Source organism: Accipiter gentilis, chromosome 19, assembly GCF_929443795.1.
Source record: "Accipiter gentilis chromosome 19, bAccGen1.1, whole genome shotgun sequence".
Classification (NCBI taxonomy): Eukaryota; Metazoa; Chordata; class Aves; order Accipitriformes; family Accipitridae; genus Astur; species Astur gentilis.
In genome coordinates, this window is record NC_064898.1 from 1,739,443 (window position 1) to 1,758,764 (window position 19,322).

Below are 19,322 nucleotides of genomic sequence, written 5' to 3' on the forward strand. Positions count from 1 at the left end.
AAACTTTTTTCCCCTGTAGCATTTCCCTTTTCCTCTTCCCCAGTCCTTTCGCATCCTTATGTTGTTTTTAAATAAGGCTGATGTACCTGCAGTATAAAGCATTACCAGTGATTTGGTCAGAACTGACCGGTCTTGGTCACCATCAAACATCGGAGATGCCAGTTGCTAATTTGCCCATCAACACTGAATTTATCACTCCTTCAGTGATAGTTTTGTTGGCAAAAGAAGCTGTCAGCATTAATCAATTTGAATATTAGGCCTAGGATATTAATAATACCTTTTAGAAGTATTACAAATCACTGAAGTAGCTTTGCCAACATAAAGTGCTTCTGGCTTGCAGTGGGTTTCTTTTTGTGTGTGTAGGCAGTAGCTGCTAGTATAAAACACCAGAATGTATAAGGTCTGAAAGCATTAACTAGCACATGGTCATAACTGAGGTTGTTTTGTATCTGTAAAGTTTAAATGCAAGTGCTTAACTGTGTTCAAAGAAAGTAAAGGTGGAAACTTTTTTTCACTGTTGCTTCCATCCTGCCCCTGGCCCGAATGTGCCATGGGCAAGTGTATGAAGCATTGATCTGCAGTCACTGGACAGCCAATTTAGAGCTGTAACAGAGATCGTAAGTTCTTTGATTTTTGTTTCTCGGTGACAGAACTTTTGGTGTCAGGATGTAATGAGAGGATCAGAAGAAGACTAATGTGGAGAGAGAAGAAGAAAAAGGTAGTTCATGCTGAATAAGGTTGCTTAAAGGAGCACATCTTTGCATAGCAGGTGTGCAGCCACCTCTGAGTTGTCACCTTTAGGTGTCATAGCAGAGGAAAGCTTTTAAGGAGAAGTTTTGAGAGAGGATATTCTTGATAATCCTCCTTGCATAGAAAGGAGAGTAGAAGACCATGTGAAGATGCTTAGAAAGAAAATTGAAGTGGTGGGATTGTCCCTGTATGGTTTTTGGGGTTAGGACCATAGGTTTAGTAAAATGGAAAAGAAACTGATCAATATTATTGATTATTAAAGATCAATATTATGAATTCCAGGGCAGAATTAGAACTGTATTTGTCAGGACAGTATTTAATTGGTGGAGAAAATCAATTTCTGGGAGGAAAGACCAATATTAATCAACATCTGTTTAAAAGCAGTGTTGTGCATTTTATTCTCAGTAGTAGTATGAATAATTGTACTTATTTGATTGGTATGCTCATCAAGAAGGAAGTATCATTGATGTTAGTGTTGATTTGCACAGTCTTTTGCTGCCAGTCAGAACCAGCTTTTGAAAATAAAAACCTGAATACAGAAATAAATTCAGCAACCTATAAGATTGGTTTATTTTGGCATCCTAGAGAAGAATTATACCAGTTACAAATCAGTCAGTCAAAATGAATGACAGTACAAGAGCATAAGTTTATTTTAAAGAGCTTTGGGATTTTATTTTTTTTTTAGTTCTGTGGTACTTTATTCCATACCTTTTCAGTGAACACATCCTCCCTTCCTGTGTATGGTTCAAGTTGGACAGTCTTATTTCCTTGTGCCATAAACACTGTGGGATTTACAGAAGTTAGTCTGTGTGTGCAAGTAGAGAGCTACATCCTTGTTCCACCTGAAAGGGGGCTTCTGTCTATTTGTATACAACTACAAGGTAGGTTACTTTGTTCTGTTTCCCTTGTAGAGCTTCACTGTAGAGTACAGGTTCATATATTACTAGCTCAGTGACGGTTTTTATGTAAGCCCCTTCCACTCTTTACTGTACAAATTTATTAGAGTTTGGCTAGTCTGGTACAGCATTAATTAGCTTGAAGCTGTGCTTTGTGTTTAAGTAGCTGGAAAATCACTTGATTTTTGCCTCTTGCCAAATGACTTTGTGTTGAAACTATTGAAATATGAAGCATTGCTTTCTTTATGGTGAGACTATTCCCTTACTGTATGAATTCATTTAATAAGACTGTTACGAGTTTACAATTTTTTTTTCTTGAGGGGACGGCATTGACTTTTAGTGATTGCCTTGTAAGGTAAGTGTATAAGGCCTTGATTTGGTGTTGTTTTTTTGCCTTTATGCCTGTGAGGAAGTTACTGTGCTCTTACCTTCCTGTATGATACATGAAGACAGAGAAGTAACTAGCTCCTGAGGGAAACAAGACAGCAGCCACTGTCTTTCATCCCCGAGCTAAATACATAGAACTGCATGAAAGGTAGTCCCAAAGGCAAAAGATCGTAAAGGAGGTGTTTTACTTCAGTAATATTTAGTTCTGTCCTGCATACAATTCAGAGCTGTCATGGCTGTATGCTAGTGCTGTAGGTTATTTTGAGGTGCATGAACACATCTTCCCTTTGTTTGAAGCTAGTGACTTCCCTAGTCACTAGTTTTGGTGTTTGGTGTTTTGTAGTTTTTTTTTGTTGAAGACTTGGGGCATGTGAGATGTTGGAATTTGATAACAAGGGGTATGTACTGTTCTGAAAAGTTTCACAGGCTCTGTAACTCCTCCTGTCACCCTAGAGGAAGGACAGAATGCAATGGATTCAGGTTACCTTCTTTTTGTCAGACCTGATGTTCAGGACCCTCTTATCTTTAAAGAATGGTTTCCAAATGTGACATGACTATTCCCTAGGTATGACATGTAATCAAAGCATGTAGAAACAATAAAGGTGAAGTTGCTCTAAGGCTAAATTGTCTAGCTCTAAACAAAGTCTCAGGAAAGGACCAAATGCCTTTTGCTTTTCCAAAAGTATACCATCTTTAAAGCTGAAGGCAGAGGTGGACTGATGGGTCTTACCCCCAAAATTACCGTTGAACCCTGTAATAAGAAGAGTAATAGATAGGAATGAGCAGGATAACTCTGAAACACAGAGTATTATTTACAGTTTGTTTGTTTTTTTGTTTTTTTTTTTTGTTTGTTTTGTTTTTAGGGGTACTGCTATGTGGAACAAAGACCACAGAATCAATCCATAGTCAGAACTGCATCCCTTTCTCATTAATTTTTATTATAATATTACCTCAGAGTCTTGGGTGTGAACCAGAATCAATTGTTTTAGGTTTCCACAATACCTGCCACAAACGATGAACCCTGCAGCAGAGAACTGGCAGTCAAAGACAAACCAAAAACCCCAAACCACAAGGCTGAGAGGGTACTGGGAAACAGTATTGTCACATGCCGATATTGGGTGCACTGCCAAACTATTGTGAAGACTTGTATGTGTGCATGCACATTTTGCGTAGGCATAATGGCAAAAATAGTTTTAAGGAATAATCTGAAAGAGAAAAATGAATGTCTCTCAAGGATTATCTTGGAGCTGCAATCCTCGTTGAAGGAGCAGTTTGAAAGAGCGCTGATGTACCAGTTTTAAAATCTGATAACAGCTGTAACTGGCTGATAACTCTTGGGAGATGTGAACCTCACTGCAGTGGCAGAGGAGATGGTGGGTCCCATGAGGACTGCAGGAAGGCTCCTGCGAGTGGAGGCAGGCAGTTTGTGTTCGATGCAGCGGAGAAGCTGCCTGCCAGCGGAGGGTTCAGAAGGCCGTGTCTCCTTGCTAAAGTGGTGGGCTGTGATGGAGTTCCTGACTTTTGTTGTATGTGGGTCTTGCCACTCCCACTCTCACCTCATTCCTCTTATCTCAGCTTTTCCCTCTCCTACCTGCTCTTTTCCCTCTCCTACTGCTGCTGCCTCCTTGACTCTGCCACCCACTCCAGTGGTGCTGGTGAGAAGCCCAGCCAGGCCAGACTGTAGGAATTGATTGACATGGTCTCTGATGCACTCTGGAGCTAATGCTCTTTCTTCTAAGTTGTGCCTACCTCAGCAGCTGGGAATTGGTGGGCTGGAAAGATGCGTATGCATATGTAATATGCTATCAAAATAATAATAGTAAAGTATCTGTTTAAATGTTTGTAGAGCTGCATCTATGTGGACATTTGTTTATAGGATTGAATTTACACTGGATATTTACCATGGACTTGATCCAGGGCTATCAAAGTTAGTGAAACTTGGACTGGATCCTGTGGCAGAAATGCCTGCAATCCTTATATTGTTTAATAAACAAACGGCTGAATAATCCTGTTGCATGAAATGGTAGAGGGTTGTTCTGGCACTGTTTATTTGATAATTTTATTTCATGAATTTGAGAAGATTCATCCATTAGCCATTTGAATCGCATTGTGTCTTCCTTAATAACTCCTTGGAAGGTCCCATGTTTTTTTATTCTAGGTGCCTTCCCGTTCTTTTTTTAAAGTATGTACAATGCCTATCTTGATTGTAGCAAGACTGTGGAAATCTGGGGGGCCTGAGGGGGAGGAAGTATGTCTTTATTTTTTCACTTGGCTTTTGATGAAGAAAAAAAATAATTTTTAGTCTGAGCTGAGCAGAAAGAATGTTGTGTGAAAGAAGTCCTTTAAAAGGACTGAGGAGATCTGATTCAAAGTTTCTGGTGCATCTGAATGCTAGGTGAACATGGATTGGTCAGATTTATTTCCTGTAGATGGTCCATCTCTCTTGCACTGTTGTGTTTTTTCAGACACTGCAGAAAGACAAGGCAGCAGTAATGCAGTTTAAGTAGGTTATTGCTCTATTAACTAACACATTTGGGAGCTACCAGGTAGTAACTTATTTGGTTCAGGTCATCTTCGTTTTGCAACCTGCTCTGTGTGGTGAGGGACACTCGGAATTCTTTGTCCTTTCCCCTAAGAGATTGCTCCTCTGCCTTTTGTATGTACAAAACCAAAAGGTGGAAGTGAAGAAGGGTGGCTGTGCCTGTTGCATGGGGTACTGGATGGTGCCAGTCCCTTCCCTGTTGTCACAGTCTGTTTCATGCCCTATTTGCTGGGGAAACAGACCACAATGAATGATTGCTGCACCGAACATCGTCACTGCCAAAGTGCGCAAGTACTGCGGTTCCTTCACAACGAGTCAACGCTACTTTCAGTAAATTGGCAGTCCCGCCACCCCCACGAAGAGGGGTTGGTTGTTCACTCTTGGCTTGCGTAATTGAAACAAGTTCTCTATTCCTTCTCCAGGGTTTTCACCTAAGACCAGCTGGCTTCTTCATGAAGCCATTTTAGGCCAAGTCACCTTTAGCACAGAAAAGCAATGTGAATAATCCCCTTTAAGAGATAATGCCTTGATCATTCTTGTAGTGCAGCAAGCTGAAGGAGACAAACTGACTACTAATACCAAAATGCCAAAGAGGGAGTCAACACTTGCATCTGGAAAGCTCCAGTACTTACAGGCAGTGATTCAATGTCTCCTTAGCAGCCAGCTACCTGGTATACAGATATATTTTTTTAAATTATATTTTTAATACATGAAGCATGTCATGAAATTCTGTTGTGACCTATAAGAACTATCCTTCAGTGTTACATGGCTCTAGTGGTTAAGCTGCATTGAATTTTGACAGATGTGTAACTGCAGGTAGTAAGTTTTGGTTTTTTTTGTCGTGTCCCGTTCCCCCCCCCCCCCCCCTCCCCCCAGCATACCCATCATACCCATGGCAGGGGGGATTGAAACTAGATGATCTTTAAGGTCCCTTCCAACCCAAACCATTCTAAGATAAACTGTGTTTGGGGATCTCTCCTTCTACATGATTAGCTTTCTGATTAGCTTCTCAGTGCTAAGATTTATTTTAATTGTTCCACATGGAATTTCCTGCAGTGTTGAACACTTGCATAACCTAAATTGTAGGATTACTGGTTCAGAACTGGCAAATAAGCATTGTGTATCCTTTTTTTGAAGGGTTGAAGAGGTGTGCATTTCATTTGCACTGTTGCTGTGAAGAAGTAGGAGGGCTGTCAGGAAAGCGATACTTTCTAAGATTTAGTAATGACTTTTTTCCTAGATGTTAGATATCCCAAAACAGCTGGGTGTCCCCATTTTTCTAATGGCTATTGATACTGTAATCAAGAGTCAAAATTTCATTAGTGACAGCCGACTGCACTGTGAAATGTTTGCTCCCCTCTCTTGGGAGGCTGCAGTCAAATAGACACTTTAAATGGCTCTTTTCTATGCTTTTGTTTAATCCAGTATCTCCCAAGATTCCTTCTTCAACACGTGTTCTGTTGCAAATCTAGTGTTTGGAGATTGTTACCTTCTTCCTCCAGCTGCTAGTTAGTCAAAGCTGATGTTTGTGGGCTGTATTTGTGCTTAGGCCTGACCCAGAGTAAGAGGTGATGGTGCTTGGTGGGATTACCCCTGGAGGTATATTTTCCTGGTGCTTAGGAGCTGGGAAAACCAACTTGCTTCTGGCATTGCCAGTCTGTGAGGCAGTTGTAGCCAAAGGTTACCAAAAATAAAAATGAAAAAAAAAAAAAAAGAAAATTGTGCCATCACCTAATAGTTTTGGTGAGGAAGCAATAGTTAAGGTAGAAGGTGGATTTATTGGACTAGTAAGTCATACCCATTGTAAAACTTCTTTGCAGTCTTCTCTCCTTAAGATAACTGTGAGAAAAAAGAGAGGATGAAAATCTAGATGAAGGTTTTTTGTCCTTTTCTTTGAGATCTCCTTTGCATACAAATACCGTGGGCACTAAAGGATTGGGCTAGACATTGAAATGTCTGGCTGCTGTCAGGGTCGGTCCCACATTCCAGAAATTTAAGTTTGTATTTGAGTGTTTCTAGTGTTTTCAGTACTTAAAATTTGCTGGATGTCACCATAAAACAGGGTTTACTGATCTTAAGGTCAGATATAAGGTACTTTTAGGACATAGGGGTTTTGAGCATTTAGTTTTTGTTCTTACAGGCCTGGCCCTTAGGACCACCGTGAATGAGAACTGCAGTCCATGGCTAACATTCCTGAAGGTTTATAAGCCCCAGCACTTCACTTGAAGTATAAAAAGTCTAAAATAACAGTATTATGAGAGAGGTGTCTGTTTCTGTTTTCCTATATAAAATAGGTTTTACTGGAGATACTTCATCTTAGAAGGCATTGGATACTCTACCTCCAAGACATTCTGTAGCTAAATATGAGCCTCGTCAAGGGGAAAAAATATATCTTGGTGCAAAGATTTTATTGATGTAATATAGTACTGTTGGAAATTAAGAAAGGGAAAAAAGTCTGATGTTAAAACAATCCCATAACTTCAGGGATTGTATTGGTCTTTTTTATGGTCACAGAAAATGAGTTTTGTAATGAAGAGCTGACATGTGCTGTTACATGCTACAAGGAATTCAGCTGACCTTTAAACATAGCTGATATTAAAAATCAGGTGAAATGCTGTTCTTTCAAGAAGGATAACCAAAAGAGTTCTTAATAAACTAAATGTAAATCTTCTGGATACAACATGTATGGCTATTTGTTTATGCACCTACCATTTGAGAAGTGAGTTTTAATATGAAGACTTGTTTTTACATAATTCTTATTTCATGCAACTAAACTGAACAATTTCTCAGATAGCACTGAACCCGAAAATAAAAAAAAAAAAGAAGAAAAAAAAAAAAGGTTGCTGGTGAATTTTAAGTCTTAGAGCAAACACAAGTGGAGACAGGAATAAATTATGTTTAGAAATTTATAAGAGAGACTTCTGCAAAGTATTTTACAGAACAGGTATTTAATGTATTGAGTGCAGTCCTATTCATAGTAGGATCTTTTAAAATTTTTTTCCATACAAAATACTATTAAAGTTTTTAAAAACTTGCTAATTTTGTGGATGTGGTGTTGTGGGTGCATTCTGACCTTGCAGTAATTGAGTAGCTAGTGCTAAAAATATTGGACAGGGACATGGATAAAAGAGAATATGTACTGTTTAATTACTCTTGGATCATTACTGTGGCTAAGCCTTTCTGTTCTGATGTTACCATCTCTCTCTCTCTCTCTCTCTCTCTCTCTCTCTCTCTCTCATACAATGGATAAAAGGAAGAGCTTACCTTTGTCTCTTGTAAGGTTGGTGTAAACATTCCATCTTAGATTCTTTTCTTAACGCTTTAGATGTTACTGCAAAGTGCAGATTAACTTGAATTTACAGGATGACTAGTAAGCATTGGAATGTCTTACTTCATCTCCCACTCTGTATGTTTTTCTGCTTTAGAAGAATGCTTTTCTAAAAGAAAAAAAAAAAAAAAAAGGAAAACCAAAAATCTTCTTATGGTTCTTGCTTGGTCTTATGCTATCATCGCATTTATCTTTTCTGCTCAGTGATCTGTCTTCACGTGTTGCTCTGACTTCTTTCTCTTCTTTTGGAGTCCTTGCACTGCCTTTCCGAATAATCACTGTACAGTGTGTTACTGTCTCACCTTTGGAGCATCATGCCAGCAGACTTGAACCTCTCTTGCACCGGGGCCTCGCGTTGCGGTGGATCCCGCTGCCCCCCGTTTCTGACTGTGGTAACTCTTGTCTATTTGCCAGCATTCCTTGTGTGCTGTATTGTCTGTGGGATTGGGCTGGGTGCCCTGAAACCTTTAAAATTTGTGTCCAGAAGTAAAATTTAAATACTTCTTTTTCTTTTAATAATTGAACTGTGAGTCCTCTTTCCTTAGGGTAGGGATTGTTAGGAAAATCCTTGGTTCTTATGTGCTTTTTGGCACAGGAGTTACATCACTAGGTTTTGTTCTGTTTTTATTTCGATACCTTGGGCTACACTGCTAACTGAAGGCCTCTGTGCTGTTAGCATACACTGAACTACTGAACCCAGAAGAATTAAAACATCTCAGATGTTTTTGTGGTATTGTTCAGGATAGGGTTTTGCATTACTTGTAATGGAGGTTAACTGCAGGCTGCCAGAAGGTGTGGTCTTGCTGGATGTGGTAGTGTTTTCTTTGTTTGTTTTTTTTTTTTCCCAGCCAGAGAGTGAACTGGATCAGCTTGTCATTGCAAAATTAATGTTGTCTTCGTTATGTTCAGTCAGATCACCGAGCTGATCCAGCTCACCCAGTGTGACTGGCAGTGCAGTGGCTCAGTCCAGCTCAAGGGAGAGCTTGGGAGCACCCAAGCAGGTGCCCCTTTCGCAGCAGCCTGGATTGAGGTGTTAATCAGCAGGGATGTGCTGGGGTTTTCTGGATAATCCACTCTTTTCTTTAAAGTATGGTAAATTTGTTGTGAGGAGAACTCTGTAATTACTACTCTTTACTTTCTTTCCTCCCCCATATTACGTATTGAGTCAGTAGAATAATACAGTGAGATTTCTTGCCTGTATGTATCCTGGGTTTATGCTACTTAAAGCTTTAAATAATCGAATATTAACGAATCTCCTATGACACTTTCATCCACCTTTTATAGAAAGTTATTTGTAACCTATAGTTTTTGATAACGTTTCATATTATTTCCTCTGAAGTGTATGGGGCCTTCTGTTTTGTTAGGAGTGCGCCATTTAGGCACGAAGGCTGGGGGACTACTGTGATAATGTGCTGGGGCTGGGCAGCTGATTAGATATGAACACTACTTACTGACAGGAACGATCCCCACTGCAGATGGTGTTTTCTGTAAAGAAAACTACTGCTTTCAAGGATTTTGTAACAGCGTTTTCTGAATGGTTAGCTGACAAGTGATCTTTAAAAGATATTTTATAGTCTGTAGCATCTGAGAAGGGAAGAGATCAATTCTTTATGCACTGTAGGTCAAGAATGATAAGAATAACGTTTAATAATTTGAGAAGGATTTGATTTGGTATTTTTCTTTTTTTTTTTTTTTTTTTTTCCTTCTCCCCTCCTCCCTCTCCCATCTGACTGGTCTGGCACTTTTGTTTCCGCAGGGGAAAGCTATGTATGTGGCTCCATAGAACCCTTCAAGAAACTGGAGTACACGAAGAATGTAAACCCAAACTGGTCAGTGAATGTTAAGACAACTTCTACTTCTCGTTCAGTGCCATCTCTTGCCACTGCTAAAGGAGGTACTCCAGATGCAAAAGAGAATAAGGATTTCATTAGGCCTAAACTAGTCACTATCATCAGGAGTGGAGTGAAACCAAGGAAAGCAGTCCGGATTCTGCTCAACAAGAAGACAGCACATTCATTTGAACAGGTTCTTACTGATATAACCGATGCCATCAAGCTGGATTCAGGGGTGGTTAAACGCTTATACACACTAGATGGAAAACAGGTAAGAATTTTCATGATGGTCATTCTCGGCATGAAGAAAATATAATTTTCCAAAAGGAAAAGAATAGAACATTAGTAAAAAATTACTTTTCTCTAAAACATAGAACCAGGCCTTCCACTGCTTATATTGTATTTAAGATCTGTGAGCAGTTCAGGAACATATCATGAAGCATTACTTGGCCTTGGTGACGGTCTTGCCATTTATGATAAATAATAGCTCTAAATCTGTCAGTTGAAAGTGTGATGTGGTTTTGGCTCTGCATGCCGGAAACGTAGGATGAAGGGTGTCATTTTAAAGAAGCTCATTCTGTTAACTTGTTTCAGCTTTTTCTTGCAGCGGTTTTATGAGTCATTGTACTTGCCTTTCCATAAACTGTAAGAACAAACAGTGAGGACACATTCCACCATGATAAATGCAGGCCTACTGCTGTCCCGAATGACCAAATGATGAATCTTACTACAGCTAGAATGGACTATGAAGAAGGTGCAAGCTTAGAAAATGAGTAAGCTTTTTCCTTTTGCAGGAAAACAGGTAGGGGTTTGTGTGGTGCCCACATTTATTGAGGGGTCTCTTGTAGATTACATGTTATTTCTTCTATGAAATACCTTCAAGCAGTGTCTCCTTTTTGCTGACTTATTAAATTGCAGTAGGTTGAGATTTTTGAGAGGCTTATTATTGAACTTGGGGATGGAGGGACAAGAAGAAACATTAGAGAGTAATCCTACTTCTTTTTTGTCTTTCACTTTATTTGTAATTTATCTACGGACATGTATTAATTATAGCAAAACTGGAGAAGCTGTTAACCTGGTGAAGGGCAAGACTAATTTCAGCATGACCTGAATTGATTTAGAGCAATGATGACTCTAGAGAAATAAGGCAGATACTTGCATTTACAGATGTAACTTATTAAACTGAAGAAATGATAGAGATATAAAATGTGTGCAGAAAGATGAGCAAACAGTCTCCCTGAGAAGCTAGAAGCTGCTAGAGACCAAGATAATTCTGCTGTAATATAACTGTGTTTTACAGATTCTAGGCTCAATGATTCACAGATATACAGCTAACAGTGTAGCTATCAGGAGATGCTGCAAAATATGCTTGATACAGATAAATACTCAGTCAGCTGGACACAGTGGTGATCCTAACATGTATGCAGTTACTGGGGTTAATATGCAGGCATAGCTCTGGAAGCAGCGACAGCAGTAGCCTCTGATCTCGGAGAGGGCTGGTTAATGGACAAGCCACTTATTCAGAGCACTGGTTCAAATCAGGGGCAAGCCTGGCTTGACCACAAGTCCCTTCCATCTGCTGTTTTGTATCAGTAACCTTTGGCACCAGTTACAGACAGTAGTTCAGTTCCTGATGACTGCATACATGCCTGTAATGATCCCATTACTGTGACTTTGTTGGGAACTTTGACCTGGAGCAAAAATGTGGATGTGAAGTTCTTTTTGCCTGCAGCAAAGGTAAAGTGTGTGTCTGGGGAAGCTCTCAACTCATGTCCTTCTTACCTTGCCTCGTGCTCCAGGGAGCACTGAGGATATTAAATTTGAGGAAGGAGTTGGGATTTTAAAGCTGCAGAGATCAGTGGTGGTCTCTGCTGTGACCTTGACAGAAGATCTTGAGTGACTATTCCAGTTCATGCAAACCCTGTCAATAAAAAATGGATGCATATCTGTTTTGTGTTGTATATGTAAATAAACTCGTGATTTCACTATAAAGAAGTACAGCCTGGAAGGATGCCAGTGTGGTCTATTGTCTCCTGGATAATGTGCTCACTTTAATTTTTTTTATATTCCAAACTCCCCTTTAATGGTTGTGCTTAAAATGAAAAAATACCTTTACACCTGTTTTAGAGCTCTAATTGGTGGAAGTAAATAGTACTATCCTACTACTGGGGGGAAAAGGGAAGACCAGGTTTTCTTGGCCCTGATGTTGTCAAAGTTCAGTTGAATCCTTTGTCAAGTCATGGGATTTGAGATGAGCTTAAATCAGTGGTGTGCTGGGACATTTGTTACCTGCCTCGCAGCCTGAAACCCTTGTGTCTAAAGGCTCTTCCAGGAGACTGGTGTCTCTGCACTCCTTCCCTTTTTGGCTATACAGTCGAAATTGCGTAGCTAACTGCCTAACCCTACGGGTAGGGGTGGGATTTGGGGGAAGGTGTGTGCATCCTGCCAGTGTAACGGAGACCTTGCTCACCGCACGTACAAAGCGGCTTTGCTGGCAGAAAGGGAAACGAATGATCCCGTGCTCAGCAGGAGCAGCCTGTTGCTCACCCCTGTGCGGGGAAGTCATTGATTTCCTGTGCTGCTAGGCAATTGCTGCTCCATTTTTCTCTGCCAAAAGCCTGATCTCCCAGATGGTGTTGGGGGCATGATGATGGATTTCTTTATTGCTGAACTCAAGCTGTGAATGATTACTGGGAGGAAATCCATGGTAAATCCAAAATTTTTCCATTAGTGTTTATAGTTGAGAACTTCTGCTGTGACTGCTGCTGGAGCTTTGAAGGTTCTGGAAAAGCCTGCATTCAGTGGCTAAATCTAACAAATCTATGATTAAATCTTTCATCGCTAACTTAAAAAGCAATAAAATCTTAAAGCTCTGAGCCAAGAAAAGTAATTTACTGTAAGGACAAGGGAATAAAGCTCTCCTAGGATTATTCTTTGGGAATGTAACTTGGAGAAAGGCTATTCTGTACAGTCATCTCTTGTGGGTTATTTTGAGGCCAACACTGGAATTGCCCATCCATGGCAAAAATTGACGTGAGTCCCATGTATTGTTAGCACAGGTGGGCAATGAGGTATGTATACTGTTGTTGGGTGCTATCACTAGATGCCTCAGGCTAATAAAAAGAAAGCAATGGGAGTCAGAGTCTTCACTGGGCATCCAAGTTAGCTGGTTGTCCCATACTGACACTACACACTGAGGAAGTGAGCTTCGATGCTCTCCTTCCAACAGCCCGGTTAGTTGTGATGTTTTGATTTGTATCTCTAAAAGACATTAATAAATATTATGTTGAGCTAAAACGAATTTAAATGATGGCTTATAAAATTTGATGACAATGTAAAGAGCTTGTCTTGATGAGAGAGTAGCACTTGGAAAATCAGTACCTGAGGAAAGTTATGATTGCTAGGAAAAACGCACTGCCATGACATTCAGTTGCTTCCCCCATCCCAAAATTTCCTTCTCGGTTTTGGAAAATTCAGTAATTTTTGGCGCACATGGTGCTCTGTGGGAGTTCCTTGGAACTTCAGAGAGCTTGATTAAGTAGGTGTGTTACAGTAGCCATTTCAATTTTTTAATGCTGGAATAGCAGAAGAAAGGGAAAAAAACCCAAACACAAACCGCAAAACAAAAAACCAGCAAACTAAACCCACAAAAAAACCCCAAGAAAACAAACCCCAACAAAACTAACAAATCTTGTCTCCTTGGGTCAGTGGCAGTTCAGGGACTGAAACTTGGTGTTTTCCAGTATTGGCTAGGTATTTACTTTGGATTTCATCCATTTAATTTAATTTTGTTAAAATGTTTCTCCATATTACAAACAGGGTGACTAGTAGTTTATTTGCATTTCCTTATAACTCATCAGAATCTGTGTTTTGACTTCAAGGTTTCTGAAAATTTAGAATATAATTTAATTTTTGCTAAAAGGGGTGCAATGCACAACTGCAGTCTGATGGCCTGCATTTAGTATATTCTCACAGTTAATAATTAATGATTCCTGAAAGCCGGATCGGTTTCATATTGAGTCTAGAATAGTATATGTATACTTTTATGGATACGTTTATTTTTTTTCTGCGGGTACAAGGAACTGATGCTGTTTGTACTCTAAAGGAAGGATAGAATCACTTCTCTGTGAGATACTGATGAATTTGAAGAAGGTGGTGGGACTCTCAGAAGTGTTTAATAGTCTTAAGAGCTCGGGCCAAAATTAAAACCTTTCCAGGGGAAGGGAGGTCTTGGAGTGTTTTCCCCGCCAACTTTGCTATGTAAGGAAAATAAAAAAAGAATGAGTAGGTTTAATGGCTGCCTGTAGGAATACAAACCAGGAGGGCATACTCTTACTGTGACTATTACTTTTTTGTTTGTTTGTTTGTTTTTGTTTAAAGGGTTGTTTAAGTACATGAAAAGATATTGTTAGGACTCACCCTTAGTATTATCATGTACTTGCGCAGAGAAGGAACACTTTTTCATAGCTAAAACATGTCTTGCTTTACTGTAGCTGCACTGTTGGTTTTTAACCTTCCCTTAACAGAAGGTGTCATTTTTAGTTTGATGTGCATTAAAATATAGTTTTGTAAAAGGCAGTGTGTAGATACACAATGAAAACATCAAGGATACAAGCTGTCTGGGGAGATAGAGCCTGGTTGCTGTGTCGCAAGCTCAGTTCTCTGGTTTCTGTTTACTTAGTGCACTTGTAGGACAACAGCAATGACTAGAATGGGAGAAAATTAATGAAGGTCACACATAATAGCAAAATTGTGAAACAGTGCCATTTTTAGAAGTGTTATGATGTGTGTATTTGTACAGGGTATTTACAATTTGCATGTTTAGATAAAGACTAAAGTTCAGACAAAAGTGCTGTATTACTTTAAGTCCTTCATTTGCTTTTGGCAGAACAAACATCTGGTTTATAGTGGGACCTACTTATTTGAACAGGTGGTTTGTTTAGCTTAACAAGATGCAGTCATGCAAATTATTTTTCAGTTTATGCATTATGCTGTCGATTTGACTCCAGACAGATAAGTGGTCAGTGGCAGAGATACCAGAATAAAAGTCACTATCTGATTTTTTTTTTTTAATAAATACGTTATTACAAATCAAATTACCTTTACAAATATGAAATATAGCTACTGTTACTTAAAGGCATACCTTAAGAAGTGTGTGTGAGAGGCGTAGGATGTCCCTCAATAACGTTGCTTTAAACCATTAAAATAACTATTAAAAAAATTGTGGGTGCAAGGAAAGTGAACGTCACAGTGCTGGAAAGCTTGAAGCTTCTTCACTGAGTGTAATACATGTTTGTTTTTTATTGGAACCCCACTCTAAAGGGGATATTTTATGATACAAACAAGCTCCCTTTCCTGTGGACTCCTGTCTGTGAAGGCACCTAATATCTTAGTTTTTAATAAGGAATTAATACTACTGTTTTGAGAAAGTATTCTCTCAAGAAAAAGAAGGCAACTGTTTGCACCTACACCTAAACTGAGTATGTGCTTTTAAAATTGTTTTGTTCTTGGCAAGTGGAAAGCATTTGATGATAATGCCTGTATTCTACGGTAAATTCTTGGATAAATCTACCCTTTTGTAGGATGGATTAAAGATCTCAAATGTCTTTCTCTATACCTGGATTGTCCTTGATACAGAAAAGCCTACGTAAAGCAAGGTAGGTATCATTCATGAAAAGACATTCTCTGCTTAGTATTTGTGTAGTGTATGTTACACAACAATCTAGGCAAAATGAGTGTTAATAAAATTTATGTGCAGCAAGTGACTGGTTTTGTGTGTGCTCTGTAACTTTGATTCACATCAGCATTTGTAATCAGTTCCATTCTTAATATGGAAGGCGCATTTAATTTTAAGGGTGACTGGTTGTGTGTGTTCTTTTTATTTGTTCTTTAGTTGTAGTTACAATCCACTCAAGATGCACGCAACTTAAAATGATTCTGAGTGTGAAAAATGTGGACAATAATTGCTATTTTATCTTCTGTATGACTTCTCTCAAGTGCAGTAACTTCTCTCTTCTGTTGAAGGCTTTGGAGCTCCCTGCCAGCCACAGGCACACAGGGGTGGTATTGATTGACAAGAGAACTATGGTAAATTCTCTGAGATGTAGCTGTGCAGATGCTGACTGATTGGGAGGAAACATTAAGTAAGATGGCTTCTGCAGCTCATGCAAGCATTTTAACAGGGGAGGAACAGCTAGGGAAACTTGTGCTTATGTTTTTGAGGTGGTACTTTAATATTGCACTACGACCTGGGACCTGAAATCCATTGTGCTTACACTGTACAAGCTGTTCTTTCCTAAAGGGCTTCTGATGTGAATGCCAGATTGCCGTGCCCCTCAGAAAATACCCGTACTGCTTAATTTTAGATAGGAAGTTTCGGGCCCTCTCTGGGAGATGCTGACAGACCACCATGGTATTTAGCTGCGAGAGACACTCTCCAAGAACAAAGAGTGTCCTCCAGCTTTTAATGCACCTCGCTTTCCCTCCTTCCTGCCTGCAGTATGTTTAATCAAAAGCTTTTTTCTTTCTCTGGAAGATGTATAATTTCTGGCTTTGGTGTTTTGAAACTGATTTTGGGGAAGGACTTAAAAGATGAGGATTTTTTCTCAATACAGGGGAAAAGGCCCCTTTCTGAAGACATGATAGACTCAAAACAAAACAAAAAATCAGGGACTGAAAATTGCCTATCTCAGCAAGTGGTGGTGGGCTCTGGGGGTCTTGGAAGGTTCTTACAATTCCTCTTGAGAGAAATGGACTTCCATTACGAATTAGACCATACTTTAATATGAAAAACATAAAAATCTGGTTCAAAATCATTCAAAGATGTGCTAGGGTAGACAGTTCGCTGGCAATTGGTATTATCCTGGTGTTAGAGGAGAGCTGTGATAGTTCCTTGAACCCTTGTGCCTCTGGGTAGGCTGTTTGGATGTCATGTTATGACATTGACTAACAATTTCAATTGTTACTCAAATAAAGTCTTCTGTAAAGGAGTGAACAGGAGCGCATTCTTAATGGAAAGCAGCGTGTTCATTCATTTGTCTAGGGTCAGTTCCTATTAAACCGAGACTGACAACTGTGTTGCTCCATCTCCAAAAGCTCTCTCACAATAGGAGTTTCCAGGGTTGCTAACTGGCATCCCTTAGTAACTGTAGGCTGACTTTGAAAATGAGGAAGAGAAGATGCAATCTTCTGCGACCTTTAGATTGGCTTTCATGCTGTGCAAAATAAAAGTTGTTATTAATTGAATAAGACTGAAAACTTGCATATCTGCTTCAGTATGCTTTAAATATCACATAAGTTGATCTTACTGTCTTATAAAGATATCCAGCTGCTCATTAGAGTGTTTATGTACAGTCAGAAGCCTTTTTTTTAAGGAAGAGTAATTTCCAGCTCCTCAAAGGTAGAGTTTCATATTGTGTAAGTGTGAGAAAGTGTGTCTCAGTGGAAGGGAGATGGTGTGGTCATTCAGAACTATCAGTTACTAGAATAAGTGTCCTTTTTGTCTACATCTGGACTTTGCTTTATTGCTTTAAATGTTCAATGTAACTAAGACGACCTTCTTATCCAGTTAGGTTCTTATATGTGTATTGCTGACTAGTGGCGGGGGGGAAGAGGAAAAGCAAATGGAAACATCCCCAACTGTATGGTCTTGTTGGGGGTAGTTTTGTGTGTGGTTTTTTTGCTTATTTGTTTGGTGAAAGAAGACTTGGAAAAGTGCTTGCAGATTTATCTCTTGATGCTGTACAACTATTTTGTGTGACAGGCATGAGATTACTGCTCAGTAACACGCAGTTCTTGGGACCAGATAGGTTCCCTGTCAACAGCTGAAATCTCTTTGTGATGCTTTCCAATAGTAGTCATCCTAAACTTTCTCTATTCTGCTCCCCCATCCTGTGTATTTCATGACTTCCACTGAACAAGCTGAGCTCAATAGTTTGAAGACTTCACAGTGAGTATTGTCAAATTGTTGTGTTCAGTAGGACGATTTAGTTTTACTCTCTGAAGCTGATATTCTTAGTAATATTTTTTCATTGGCATAAGTAAGTGTGGTGTGTGTATTTCCTTTATCTGAAGTGGTATGATGTAGTGAGACCATTAAAAAGCATAACGAATCTTGGATTTGCTGGGTTGTTTCCGTTCCTTCTAAAACTAGTTGTTACAAAAGGATTAAGAATTTCCAGCCATTAAGCAGAATTCTAAGCATCATCAAAAGAAAATAACATTTTCCTCTCATAGTTTTTTGTAGCAAATGTGTTTCTTCTTAGGAAAGTAAATTATACTATTTATAGGAAAAGTTCTTAATACTGCTTGCAGCTTATTAGAATTTATATATTTGCTTTTTAATGTAAGCATGTTAGTATAATTCTATCCTTGAATTGTTAGGCCTTGAATTTTTTGCACAAACTCTTGGAAAATCTTGGGCAATCTCTCTTTTTCAAAAGTTGAGTGAATAAACTAAAGGCTGATAACTTTTTAATCAAGCTCAAGTTTGAACAGCTACCTGAGGCTTAGTGCAAGTATGTCCTTGATTACTTCTTTCCACTTACTTTTCTTTTCAACACTTTTTTGCCAAGCTTTTGTGTAGAAGAAGATTCTTCCATGAATGATGAATATTGAGAGGGCAAACTACATAAATATTCTGTCATTAGCCATGTTTTTCTGTGAAACCTAATGCTTTCATTTTTCTCTATCTGTTTATAGGAACCAAGATCTTTAAAACACCACAAAATGTAATTGATACTGGCAAAATAGTCCTAAAATTACTGACGGTGGAGGAAACGGTAGTGACATCCCAATTGTGTACCTTGTTTTTCTAATTAAGAAACTGGGTTCATAAAAGGTTTTCTGAAACTGCAGTCAACTGTGAAGCATCTTAACTTACTTTCAATACTTTCCAGCTTCTTAAGCTATGCACTTTGCTGTCTGTTATAGTGAGTGGCAAGAAACACAACTGTCTTTGGATATTCTACCTATTTGGTCTGGAATTGCTTCTTGTGATTCTCTTTCTGTAGAAAGCAAGTCTAGGGCAATGACGTACTTCTCAGGTGCTCATCGAGGTAATCAAGATGAATCCAGGTTTCTACCTCTAGAAGGATTCTTTCTTAAATGAACCCTGCTGTGTGTAGAAGTAGAGACATGATTCTGTTTCCTTACTCTGTGTGTCTGAGGATTTCTGCTGTGAATTTCAGTAGAAGTGGGACTGAGACTTAGAGGCTCTTCAGGGACAACACTATTAAGTACCATTAAATCAGTAATGTACAGTGTATTCTGCCTCTTTTCCCCTCCATTCCTCTTTAAGCTTGAAACTAATTTGTTCAGTCCTGTAGTAAGTATTGACTTAATCATTTCTGAATCTGTCCCCACTACTGTGTGTCAGTTCATGGGGGCAGAAAGTCCAGACTCAATCAGATTTAGGAATTAATACAATTACCAGTAGGTTAAAATATTTCCATTGTACTGAATGAAGACAGTAGTGCTCTGAAAATTACTTAGATTTTTATAAATAAATAAAACTGTTCTGAGACTGTTTTCCTGATGTCACTGGTTAATGGTATGTTACAAGGAGTGTATCACATATAGTTTGTTCT

The 19,322-nt window shown here is 39.1% G+C and overlaps 2 protein-coding genes across 6 annotated transcripts in view; both read left to right on the forward strand.

Moving 5' to 3' along the window:
• The window catches only part of SPART (spartin), a 338,589-nt gene that overhangs the window by 90,865 nt on the left and 228,402 nt on the right, over positions 1-19,322 (forward strand). The window lies entirely within an intron of this gene.
• The window catches only part of DCLK1 (doublecortin like kinase 1), a 247,869-nt gene that overhangs the window by 4,416 nt on the left and 224,131 nt on the right, over positions 1-19,322 (forward strand). For all 5 annotated transcript variants that reach the window (XM_049822760.1, XM_049822759.1, XM_049822761.1 and 2 more), the window contains exon 3: positions 9,660-10,006. In XM_049822760.1, coding sequence (XP_049678717.1) covers positions 9,660-10,006 — 347 coding nt within the window. The remainder of the gene's footprint in view (positions 1-9,659; positions 10,007-19,322) is intronic.